Genomic DNA, 13,315 nt, shown 5'->3' with positions numbered 1-13,315 from the left:
TCGCTATTCTCTTGGGCACAAGACCAGCAATTAGTGTGTGTAATGAGATTAGACCTATAAAGATGTGTGGGAGTTCAATATAGTCTATTGTAGAGGGAAGATAAAGTTTAAGTAGTATCAGCGAAATGGGAAGTAGTTTGTATATTGACCCAAATTGTATCCCAGGTGCGTTGGGAAAATTCTTGATGGAAGTCAAGCTCCCATTGTAGTTCCGTTTTGGATTTACTTCTGGCATCTTGAGGGAGACATAGGGGTATATATATATATATATATATATATATATATATATATATATATATATATATATATGACACATTAACGTGTGTGAAGAAGTAGAATTGGGAGAAAGAGGAGATGATGTGGAAGAGACATGCGAAAAAAGCTGTAGAAGAATAGGCCAAAGGCGCTGATAATGGGCTGCATAATAGGATGAAACACTGTATTTAGATTGAATGTCTTTTAATTCTAGCACAGAATTGTTGGAAATAATATGGTCAATGACTAGTATTCCTTTATCGATCCAATCCTTCCCAAAAAAAAAGCTTGATAGTTTAATTTAATCTGTTAATATGCCATAATGGAGCTTGTAAAAATATTTCAAGGGGGGATTTAGATTGGTGCAAAAGGGAAATGACAATAGAAAAGGAATGCAAATGTAAAGGTGTAAAAAAAGCTCTAGGTGGTTGAGAAATTTGAACTGACTGTTCAAATGAGAACGGGGCAGTTTGGGCTCATTCTAGGCGACCCCAGACTGTAGGTTCATCTGAAGAATGAGAAGAGACTGGTCCAAACTTGCTTAAGAGAGAAAGCCGAATGATAATGTTTTAGATGGGGAAAATTAACCCCATCGTTATTCTCAGGCTGTTGGAGTCTTAATAAAGAGATTCTGTGTTTGTTCCATAAAAAAGATATAAGTAAACGATTAATACTTCATAAAAATAAAAGGTAGCTTGACCGGAAGCATGAACAGGTAAAAATGTATGATTGGTAACATCATCCTTTTAATAGTGGCTAATCTCCCCCATCAAGACATATAAAGAGGAGACCATTAAAGGACATATAAGAAATCTTTCCTTAATCTGATCTAAATTAATTTGGATCGTACCTTTTAAGGTATTAGAGTAAAGAATGCCTACACATTTAATGGGCTTAGAATTCCAGGCAAACTCTGTATTATGAAACATGGCAGGAAGTCAATACTTATTTAATGGCAATACCTCTTACTTCTCTACATTGGGGTTGAATCCAGAGTCTAAAGAATACTCGTCCAAAAGAGAAAAGAAGGTTGGAAATGTGGTTTGTGGGTTGGACACATAAAGTAAAATATCATCTGCATAAGCCGTGAATTTCACATCAATTTGTTTGTATTTAAATCCAGAAAAAGCAGCCGACCTGTGAATTTTCTCTAGAAAAGGTACTAAGGCTGGTTTCTCGATAAAGGGGCAAATAAGAGGACTATTTGCGGTTAACAAAAATAGAAGTAGGAGGTTGAGAGTATAAAAGATAACTGTAACTAATAATACGAAGACGAAACCCATACCATTTCAAGGTGCTAAACATGTAATCCAAATTGACTCAATAAAAGGTTTTTTTTTGCATCTAAAGTTCTAGCAGCATATGGTATATCAGAGTTGGACGCCATATGGATTATATTGAGAACATTTCTGGAATTATCAGAGAGAAAACGACCCTTCACCAATCCTGATTGGTGAATGTCAATCAAGCCTGGAATGACCTGCTTAATACGTAAGCGAGAGCCTTAGCGAATATCTTGCAGTCAGTGTTTATAAGAGAAATATTCCTATAATTCCAACACTGTGATAGATTTTTACCCTTTTTGGGAAGTAAGCAAAGCATAGCTTGAGAAAAAGTTCCCTGTGCACATTGTTGTGTGATTAAGTGGGAAATTAAACGTAAACTTTTTGGAAGCAAAAGAAGGGAGAAATGTGCATAAAAGATGACAGAATACCCATCGGGACCAGGAGCCTTATCTTTAGGAAGTTGAGACAGTGCATGTTTTAAGTTCCTTCTCTGTTATCTCAGTATCTAGGATAGAGAAGACAGATGTAGAATCCAAAGATTGGGGGATAGAGTAAAAAAACAAAACATGTCTAATTGATCAGTTGTAGGAAAGAGTTCTGAAGTATATAATTTAGTATGATATTGTAAAAAACGATCTAATATTTTAGTGTCGCTAGTATGACTGACTGCATGAGTATCCGTAATGACTTATAGTTTAGATTTCTGCTTCTTTATTTTTAGATTATTAGCTAATGCTTTTCTAGGTATATTGCGACCGCCATACATTTTTGCGTTAATTTTAAGTAGAGCACCACAGTCATCACTCCAAGATTATTTATTATACTGTAATTTGGCTTGAATTGATTTAGACAGGGTATCAGAATTACTAGAGGAGAAAAACTTATGTTCTAGCTCTTTAATTTGCCTCAACTGATGGGAGGATTCTTTAAGCAGTTTTTTTCTTCTTAGCAACAAAATCTATGATAAAACCTATAGAATTAGTTTTGAGGGCATCCCATATATAATTAATTTGTGAATCTGCTGTAATGTTAATGGCAAATAAATCATTGGTAAATCCTGCAAAAGCATCAGTGAAATGTTTATCCAGCTGTAGTGCATTGTTGAATCTCCATCTATTAGAGTAAGAAATGTCATTAGAGGTATCCAAATCTAAAATGACAGGAGCGTGGACGGAAATTAAAATGGAACCTATCAACATTGGATACGGATTGGAGAACATTTTTTGTGACAAATAAGTCATCTATTTTAGAATGTGAGGCGTGGACAGGAGAGAAATATGTGAATTCTAACACGCCAGGATGTGCTATTCTCCAAGCATCAACTGGACCTCTGGAGGAGATAGCCCTTTGAAAGGATTTTTGTATTTTATTGGGGATATATCTAACATGGGAAAGACAAGGGGTCTATTAGTTGATTACAATCACCTCCCACTATAAAATTATCACAAGAACGAACAGAGAACATAGTCAACCCCAGTTGGGCCATAAACATTACATTGTGAGATGGGAAGGTCATTATTTTTTAAACTCAAAAATAACCATCTACCCGCATCATCCTCAGTTTCATTGAGCAACTGAAAATGCAAAGATTTATGTAACAGAATTAGAGCACCATTCTTATTGTTCACAGCAGAGGAACTAAATACTGAAGCCACCCATCGTCTGTGCATCCATTCACTATTGTTGTCTTTAAGTTGCAACTCCTGTAAGAAGGCAATCTGACATTTCAATATGGACAGATGCGTGAGGACCCTTTGTCTTTTTACAAGGTTTTGGAGACCCTTTACCTTCCAGAAAACAACACGTAGATTGACCATAAAGAATATAAACAATACTTGATAACCTTAGGAAACATGAATATATTCAATTCAATATATATGTGGAAGAGCAAAAACGCTAAGTGGTGAATAAAAGGAGAATAAAGTAGCATGTGATTGATGAAAGGTAGAGGGAAAGAGGAAAAGTAGAGAGAAAAAGTTGTGAGAGGACACAAGATAGTAGGGAGAAGACAAAAACTCCCCAATGTGAAGAAAAATGAAAAGATGATGGAAAGTTGAAGGACTTTAGTCATAAACATCTTGGTAAAAGAGAAACAGGCAGTTAATAGAATGGAGCGGGGGAACGAGGTAGAAATGACCAGCCCATGAGGGAGTCAAGGAAGAGAATACGTACAAAACAAATAGATGCAGGGGCAGCTAAAAAAATAGGAAATATATAACATAGAAGAGCTACGTCCAAATAGTCGGAGGAAAAATAAATAAATGAAAATACATACATACAAAAATATATCAAAAGGACTTACCATCCATGAAAAACTTGGTACGACAATTACACGGAGTGGAGACTGAGAAAAGATGGATATCAATGGACACTATAACAACCTCAATGGATTCAGGAAAGCAGAACCTGAAATGGAACTGGGAAATCATTAAGAAGCATGAGATTATGACAAAACACATCTAGTTTTACTAAGTTCCATATCTTCTCCTTTATGCTCTTGGATGAACAACTTGAGTTCCTTTGGATCTTCGAAGGTGGTCTTCTTGTCCTTGTAGGTGACCTTGAAAAAGCAAGGGTGAATAAGCCCATTCTGAGCATTCAGGGATCTTCATGCCGGTCTCATGTCCAAAAATTCTTTGCGTCTCGTTGCAGTGGCCCTGGAAACATTCTTACTGAAAAACACTTTATGACCAGCCCAGAGCATCTGCTTGCGTTGTTTGGCAGTACTGAGGACGTCCAGAAGGTCAGAATATTGTAGAAACAGAGCAATAATCCCTCTAGGTCTAGTGGATGATGCAGAAGGGGTAGGACCAATCCATTGGGCCAATGGGATATTCAGGTCAACCGAAGATTTTAAACCAACAATTTTTGGAATATGCAACTTCAAAAATGTGATGATATCTAGACCTTCCGGCCATTTCGGTATACCATAAATACGTAAATTATTCCTTCTGTACGATATTCTAAATCTTCTGCCAGTCTTTTGTGCTGCATCACTTCCTTGGTCAAATATGAGACTTTTGCAACAACATCCTCTCCATCACTAGCCCTCTGTTCCACCTCAGTGAGTCGTGAATCAAGAACGGACCACTTTTCCTAAATAACCTGAATGGAAGAACTTGTATCCACTATGAAGGGTCTCTTATTTATTTATTTATTTATTTATTTATTTATATTTCTCAATTCCTCCATAATGTCCCCCAAGGTCAGTGGTAGTAGGGATTTCGTAGGTGAGGAGGGGTCTTTTTTAACTCTTTTATTAGCACCGCCACCCGACTCTTTTTGTGCAACAGCATTAGAGACCGAGAAAGTCAAAGATTTAGAGGAGTGTGCAGCAACCATTTTTAAAAAAAAGACTCACTAGATGAAAACAGTCCTCCTAGAGCAGCACTTACAGAGCCTAAAAAACAAGATGAAGACCAGGGCTGGACTGGGAACCAAAACCGGCCCTGGCAAAGTGCTCGGCCGGCCCCCCTCCCCACCTCCGGGGGGGGGCGGGGGGCGGCCGCGCTCTCTGCCAGGGCCGGTTTTCAGCCGATTTTGTTACAGGGCCGTTTTTGCAGCTAGCTATGCTGCAAAAACGGCCCTGTAACAAAAACGGCCCCCAGGGGACCCAAACCGGCCCCCACCCGTGCGGCCCACCGGGGGATTGCCCGGTGCCCGCAACGGCCAGTCCGGGCCTGATGAAGACCAAAATTCAGTTTTTAAGGTGTACCTTGTCGCTCCCCACCCCTTCCGACACCTCTTCCAGCAAGCAAACATGCTAATATGCAGAAACCGCCAGACCCTCGCCCATGAAAAACATTTGTAATCGGAGATTGTCGCTGTACAAAGAAAGTGATGGGGAGCATGAACGGGTAATTTTGCAGAGTATAAAGGAAACAGGGTAGGTATAGCCTCTTGAACACACACCCCTTGTCCCAACATGGAGAGCGGACTGAGAGTCCTGCCTCAATTTAGAGTGAGAGGGGATATATTCAATACCCAGCTTCTGCTCTGCTGTCTTGCAAACTCCCTTCCTAAATAACGGAAATTATTACCCGCCACTTTTAGTTTAGTAGTTGTTAGGCAGGATGGCATACTTCCCTTAATGTGGACAAACGTGGACTTTCCCCAGTTTACCCTGAGGTCTGACACTTCCCTATAAACCCAGAAAATGTCTATGGGTCTTGGGGTGGAGCTGTCTGTCTGCTGGATATACATAACGATTCAGAAAAGGGGGTGGTGATGAACAGAGTGTCTGAATTAAGCAGACCACTCTTACCCAGTCCAAAGATCAGGGCTTTATCCATCACCGTTTTTTAGCTCACTGCACCATCCCAGCTCAGAACTTGGCTATATGTAAATTAGTCTGACCCTGGCCCAGTGCATCATGGGAACAGGGCAGACCAAACTACCAAGCCAATTCTTATACTGGGAAGGAAACAAGCTACCGGGGACCGGTTTCTGGCATTTCAGCCGTCTTCGGCCCGGCTTGCTTGAATCCTGATGGTGCAATGAGCTAGGGACTCACATCTGAGTATACCCTTCCACACTTATGGTGGACAAAAATGATTCAGAAAAGGGGGTGGTGATGAACAGAGTGTCTGAATTAAGCAGACCACTCTTACCCAGTCCAAAGATCAGGGCTTTATCCATCACCGTTTTTTAGCTCACTGCACCATCCCAGCTCAGAACTTGGCTATATGCAAATTAGTCTGACCGTGGCCCAGTGCATCATGGGAACAGGGCAGACCAAACTACCAAGCCAATTCTTATACTGGGAAGGAAACAAGCTACCGGGGACCGGTTTCTGGCATTTCAGCTGTCTTCGGCCCGGCTTGCTTGAATCCTGATGGTGCAATGAGCTAGGGACTCACATCTGAGTATACCCTTCCACGCTTATGGTGGACAAAAATGATTCAGAAAAGGGGGTGGTGATGAACAGAGTGTCTGAATTAAGCAGACCACTCTTACCCAGTCCAAAGATCAGGGCTTTATCCATCACCGTTTTTTACCTCACTGCACCATCCCAGCTCAGAACTTGGCTATATGCAAATTAGTCTGATCCTGGCCCAGTGCATCATGGGAACAGGGCAGACCAAACTACCAAGCCAATTCTTATACTGGGAAGGAAACAAGCTACCGGGGACCGGTTTCTGGCATTTCAGCCGTCTTCGGCCCGGCTTGCTTGAATCCTGATGGTGCAATGAGCTAGGGACTCAAATCTGAGTATACCCTTCCACGCTTATGGTGGACAAAAATGATTCAGAAAAGGGGGTGGTGATGAACAGAGTGTCTGAATTAAGCAGACCACTCTTACCCAGTCCAAAGATCAGGGCTTTATCCATCACCGTTTTTTAGCTCACTGCACCATCCCAGCTCAGAACTTGGCTATATACAAATTAGTCTGACCCTGGCCCAGTGCATCATGGGAACAGGGCAGACCAAACTACCAAGCCCGGTAGCTTGTCTCCTTTCTGGTGAAGAATTGGCTTGGTGTTTTTATCCCCCCGGACTTCTCTCCCTTGGATACTCCCGACACGGCCCTCTCCAAATACAATGTTGCCTTGAACACTGCTGTTAATCTCATTGCCCCTCTAAGACTTTGTAATCAGCGGTATAACTGCAGGCAGGAACCATGGTACTCCGACTCACTGCGTGCAGAAAAGAAAGCATGTAGGAAGTTGGAGAAGGCCTGGAGGATCTCCCATAGTGTAGTAGACCTGTTTCCTTCCACAGCACTGCACGGAGATACACCTTCGGGTGTGATTCCGGCGCGTTACAAACCCACAAATAAATAAATAAATAAATTGGTAGTTTAGTCTGCCCTGTTCCCATGATGCACTGGGCTAGGGACAGACTGATTTGCATATAGCCAGGTTCTGAACTGGGATGGTGCAGTGAGATAAATAACGGTGATGGATCAAGCCCTGATCTTTGGACTGGGTAAGAGTGGTCTGCTTAATTCAGACACTCTGTTCATCACCACCCCCTTTTCTGAATCGTTTTTGGCCACTATAGGTGTGGCAGGGTATACTCAGACATGAGTCCCTTTCTCACTGCACCATCAGGATTCAAGCAAGCCGGGCCAACGACGGCTGAAATGCCAGAAACCGGTCCCTGGTAGCTTGTCTACTTTCTGGTGAAGAATTGGCTTGGTAGTTTAGTCTGCCCTGTTCCCATGATGCACTGGGCCAGGGACAGACTGATTTGCATATAGCCAGGTTCTGAACTGGGATGGTGCAGTGAGATAAATAACGGTGATGGATCAAGCCCTGATCTTTGGACTGGGTAAGAGTGGTCTGCTTAATTCAGACACTCTGTTCATCACCACCCCCTTTTCTGAATCGTTTTTGGCCACTATAGGTGTGGCAAGGTATACTCAGACATGAGTCCCTTTCTCACTGCACCATCAGGATTCAAGCAAGCCGGGCCGACGACGGCTGAAATGCCAGAAACCGGTCCCCGGTAGCTTGTCTCCTTTCTGGTGAAGAATTGGCTTGGTAGTTTAGTCTGCCCTGTTCCCATGATGCACTGGGCCAGGGACAGACTGATTTGCATATAGCCAGGTTCTGAACTGGGATTGTGCAGTGAGATAAATAACGGTGATAGATCAAGCCCTGATCTTTGGACTGGGTAAGAGTGGTCTGCTTAATTCAGACACTCTGTTCATCACCACCCCCTTTTCTGAATCGTTTTTGGCCACTATAGGTGTGGCAGGGTATACTCAGACATGAGTCCCTTTCTCACTGCACCATCAGGATTCAAGCAAGCCGGGCCGACGACGGCTGAAATGCCAGAAACCGGTCCCCGGTAGCTTGTCTCCTTTCTGGTGAAGAATTGGCTTGGTAGTTTAGTCTGCCCTGTGCCCATGATGCACTGGGCCAGGGACAGACTGATTTGCATATAGCCAGGTTCTGAACTGGGATGGTGCAGTGAGATTAATAACGGCGATGGATCAAGCCCTGATCTTTGGACTGGGTAAGAGTGGTCTGCCTAATTCAGACACTCTGTTCATCACCACCCCCTTTTCTGAATCGTTTTTGGCCACTATAGGTGTGGCAGGGTATACTCAGACATGAGTCCCTTTCTCACTGCACCATCAGGATTCAAGCAAGCCGGGCCGACGACGGCTGAAATGCCAGAAACCGGTCCCCGGTAGCTTGTCTCCTTTCTGGTGAAGAATTGGCTTGGTAGTTTAGTCTGCCCTGTTCCCATGATGCACTGGGCCAGGGACAGACTGATTTGCATATAGCCAGGTTCTGAACTGGGATGGTGCAGTGAGATAAATAACGGTCATGGATCAAGCCCTGATCTTTGGACTGGGTAAGAGTGGTCCGCTTAATTCAGACACTCTGTTCATCACCACCCCCCTTTTCTGAATCGGATATACATAACAGCAGCATATAGCGAAATTCTATATACATGGCCATTGTCCCACCTTAGCCTCGTCACTTGAGCATTCCTTTGTATCCACTCGGGGAGTAGTTCCACTACGAGGGAAAGTAGTAAGGGCGCGAGCATGCACACCCGACTGATGCCTCTCACTATGGAGAATGGAGTGAGAGAGCACCATTGACTTTCACAAGCGCCCAGGGGTCTTTATAGACTAGTGGGTATCAGTGAACTCAAGGATTCTCGGCCCAAATTCATCTTATACAGCACCTGAAGCGTAAATTGCCTGTGAACCATATCAAAGGCCTTCTCTGTGTCCAATAGTAGTGAGGCAGTATCTTCACTCCACTCATTCACACATGGTAGTATAACATGAAGGTGCAGTAAATCTAGTAGGGTGCATGAAGCCATTTTGATCCTCTTGGACTAAAGAGTGTACTACTTTAGCTAGCCTGGTTGCTAATATTTTTGTAGGTATATTCGATTCAGTGTTAATTAAGGATATTGAGCGATATGAAGTGCTCTCGCCTGGGGGTATATTCGGTTTTGCGATAACCAAAATAATTGCCCCCATAAATTGAGAAAGCATACGAGAAACATATCCTGCCATACAAACAGTTCCTTGTGGGATGAGTGATTTTGTGAGGTGGTAGTGGGTGCTGGGTGTTTCTGGTCGTTTTGTGTGATCCCATTTGGGTTGTGTTTGAGAAGAGAAGGGGGATGTGTGTGTAGTATTTTGTCTTCCTTGTTTGTTTTTTGTTTTTGTGTGTTTTGTGTTTGTAAAGGGAATGGGACGTGTTATAATGTGGTAGTTTAATGAATTTATCTTTTACCATTAAATGTGTCATTGAAGATATAGAATACGATTATGTAGGCCTTATGACATAGCGAGGTTCTAAAGCGGTTGAGAAGAGTGAGAAGGATTTGGTATCTGGCTTGCCAGGCACAGCTTTTCTTTGCTGGATAACACTTCCAGTGATCGCTAACCAGAGTTTCCAGCTGTTTTATGTGGAACCTTACAACAGTATGCTAGGGCTCAACTTGGGCATTGAAGTATACATTTGCTATGTATTACTGCTTGTACTCCGCAGTGCGAAGGGATGGTAATCTGACTTGCTCGGTATTCCAGGACTTGGGATGACCCCTTATATAAAGGCACAATGGAGCGTGTAATTAAAAAAACACATTTTTTATTTTTAACTCGCTCTTTTCTCCACTATTGAAGCCTATGTCATGTACGGATGTATAACTCTTAAGTGTGAACCTAATGGCATGCCTTTAAGTAACACAGGGCCTGAGTGTCTGGCTTGTTTTAGTCCTCCAATACCCCTGGCATAGAAGAGATGTTATTTTTATTGGGAATTGAAATGGAGAAATGGGACACGAGATGTGTGGTGGCTAGAACCCTCCACTTAGAAACAAGGCACATGAGGCTGAAAAGCTATGCATCTGAACAGCACATCAATGTGAGAGGTTGCCAGTGTGCAGTAAGGAAGCTATGGAAAAAGGACAGGAGACATGAGGTACACAGGTCCAGCAGAGAATTGTTGAACTCTTATTGTAGGTAAGCTATGTTACATTGGACACCAGGTCAGCTATGTTAGGAGAATGTGGTTCAGAGTAGTTCAGGAAAATGAAGAATGATGCATTTGGAACCTTAACAATTGACACTTTAACATGTGACTAGACCTGTAACTGACGAACGCCTTCACAACACTTCTTACACAGTACAGGCTTCTGAGATGCCATTGACTTGGTCTTTATGCAAGTAATTCCACAGCGGAGGGTTGTGTGATGGAACAACGCGTGATGGAACAACGCATGCCTCAACAACGCATGCCAGAACCATGAATGCCTTTACCAGGCATTCCTTTACTATGCATGTCTTTAAAGACATGTTTGATAAAGGGACATGTCTGGTAAAACTCACACTACTGCCCCTATGCTCTGAGCACACAAATCCGGCCTTCCAGCAGTCTATTCTACCAGGCCCAGGCCTTTAAACAACTCCAACTGCAGACCTCATTCCTGATCCCTAAAACCAGCCCACCACTGAAACCTATACCACCCCCACATCCCCAGCTCTCCAGCCCCCTCGGCCTGAAAACTGCCCCTTGCCCTAAAGCTCCGGACGCCCCCCCCCAGCCCTGAAAACCACCCCAACAGCCCTGAAAACTACCCCTACCCATACAAGCTACCCCCCAAAACCCCACCCACTTCACCGCATCAAGTTTTCTCCTGTACCTGCCGCTTCTTGCTTCCCCCCGCCAGCAACTAGACCGCGCTTATGCCATAACCAGGATTATGCGTGATTAAGGCTTATGCGTGGTTGAGGCAAGCGTGGTTACGCTTGGGATGTCTGAACACGCGTGCCTTAGGCTGCAGTGTTCCGCCTGTTTCCCACAGCTGAGACCACGTAATTTCAATAATTGGGCTTAAAGCCCTAGGTTGGTGAAGGGTGGACAAATACAGATCCGTTTTTGCATTTGGAACCCCAAGCATCCCCTTTGACTGGAAGTGGTAATTCATGGTACCTCGTTGCTTTTTAAATTTTTTTATGTTCATGGAATATTCACTAGGGTACAGACAGTATACAGTTTTTGAGACAGTACCTACATACATTTCACAGTGGTGGCTGATACCTTCTGCTATGTAGAGCAGTAAGAAATGCAGTGCACCCAAATAAGCAATGTCTCACCTACCAACCATACACACTGGATGTATCCTTATTTAAAACTACCCGATGGCCTTAAAAAATCTAATAGGCCCTTGAAGACTGAGCCTTTTCTTTTGAACCATTCATATAGTTGATATTGACAATAGCTTACCATCTAGTAAAAGTAATATTTTCTTGTTCATTAAACAGCTTACAAACATGGATAGAAAGAAGTCCTTCTATATTTGAATATACAGTGATACATGCTCCCTTTCCTCTTGTGTATGCATTTAAATCTAATTCTCATATGGTTCTTCACCACGTTATCTATTATGCAAAAAATACACAAGGGTCCTCCTCTGTGCAACGACATTGCTATCCCCTTCCATTTTTTATGTATACTTTGTGTTGATGCTGTTTTGATACTGGACTCAAAATGCCTTATAGTTTTCATTCATGCGTTCCAGGCGTCAAATAGTCTGTAAAGTTAAATTGTTATATAGATAACATTACCAACGTTTAGTGTGCTTGAATGATGACTGCTTTGTTACGTTTTACACTAACTTTACTCTGTTACTTGAAAATGTTTAGTTAAAGCAGTCTTGAAGAAGAGGGACTATGGTGCTAAGTACACGAAGAACAACTTTATCACTGGAGTGAGAGCAATGAATGAGTTCTGCCTTAAAGCCAGGTAGGCATATTAACTTCAAATTGTGGTACTCGCTTAATACATTTGCAGCTAGACTAAACTAATACCAGTAACGTTTTTCGAAACGTGTTTATATTTGTTGGTTCCACCTATTACTTTAATTTGGTATTTTTAATTGAAAGAATAAAATAACTTTTGTGTTGCGAAATAATTTCATGCGATTTCCCATGAACATCTCTCCAGTGCTACACCAATAGAAGATCTCTTTTTAGTGGGATGCCGTTTTAACACAAGCATTTGCAATGCAATAGGTCTCGCATTAGAAAAGTTTGAGTTATTGGTATTGTAAATGACAATTTTTTTATTTATGTGTTGGTTTTGAAAATTGCGAAATTAATAGCTTTGTCATTTACAATGCCAATAGTTATAACTTTCGCAAATGTGACACCTATAGCATTTGTAATGCAATATGTGTTGTATTTACGTGACTTAGATGTATTGATATTACAAATAACAATGGCTTAATTTTTTTAAATAATTAATACTTAAATAAAAGTTATTGTAATTTATAATGGGAATAGCTTAAACTTTAGTAAATAACTTTTGTGAATATTATGTTCAGTGTACTTTATTGTGTCGAAAATCCAAGAACAGAAGTGAAATTTTAACATATTTTTGTGACATTTGTAATAAAGCTTGAAACATTGATAGAACATATTTGAATCAGTTGTTGTTGAATCGTTGCACAGATTGATGCTGTGGTGCCCCTGAGTGATGATCTGGGTGCGCTAGATAGAGTGAGGGCGATAGATAGAGTGAAGGCGATAGATAGAGTGAAGGCGATAGATAGAGTGAGGGCGATAGATAGAGTGAGGGCGATAGATAGAGTGAGGGCGATAGATAGAGTGAGGGCGATAGATAGAGTGAGGGCGATAGATAGAGTGAGGGCGATAGATAGAGTGAAGGCGATAGATAGAGTGAAGGCGATAGATAGAGTGAGGGCGATAGATAGAGTGAGGGCGATAGATAGAGTGAGGGCGATAGATAGAGTGAGGGCGATAGATAGAGTGAGGGCGATAGATAGAGCGAGGG

The 13,315-nt window shown here is 42.1% G+C and overlaps 1 protein-coding gene across 2 annotated transcripts in view; it reads left to right on the top strand.

Annotated features, from left to right (window-relative positions):
- The window catches only part of SLC30A9 (solute carrier family 30 member 9), a 783,215-nt gene that overhangs the window by 160,284 nt on the left and 609,616 nt on the right, over positions 1-13,315 (top strand). For both annotated transcript variants that reach the window (XM_086962700.1, XM_086962699.1), the window contains exon 4: positions 12,166-12,265. In XM_086962700.1, coding sequence (XP_086818826.1) covers positions 12,166-12,265 — 100 coding nt within the window. The remainder of the gene's footprint in view (positions 1-12,165; positions 12,266-13,315) is intronic.

The sequence above is a fragment of the Lissotriton vulgaris genome, chromosome 3_1 (genome assembly GCF_964263255.1).
Source record: "Lissotriton vulgaris chromosome 3_1, aLisVul1.2, whole genome shotgun sequence".
NCBI classification, from domain to species: domain Eukaryota; kingdom Metazoa; phylum Chordata; class Amphibia; order Caudata; family Salamandridae; genus Lissotriton; species Lissotriton vulgaris.
This window is presented reverse-complemented; position numbering and strand designations above follow the sequence as displayed.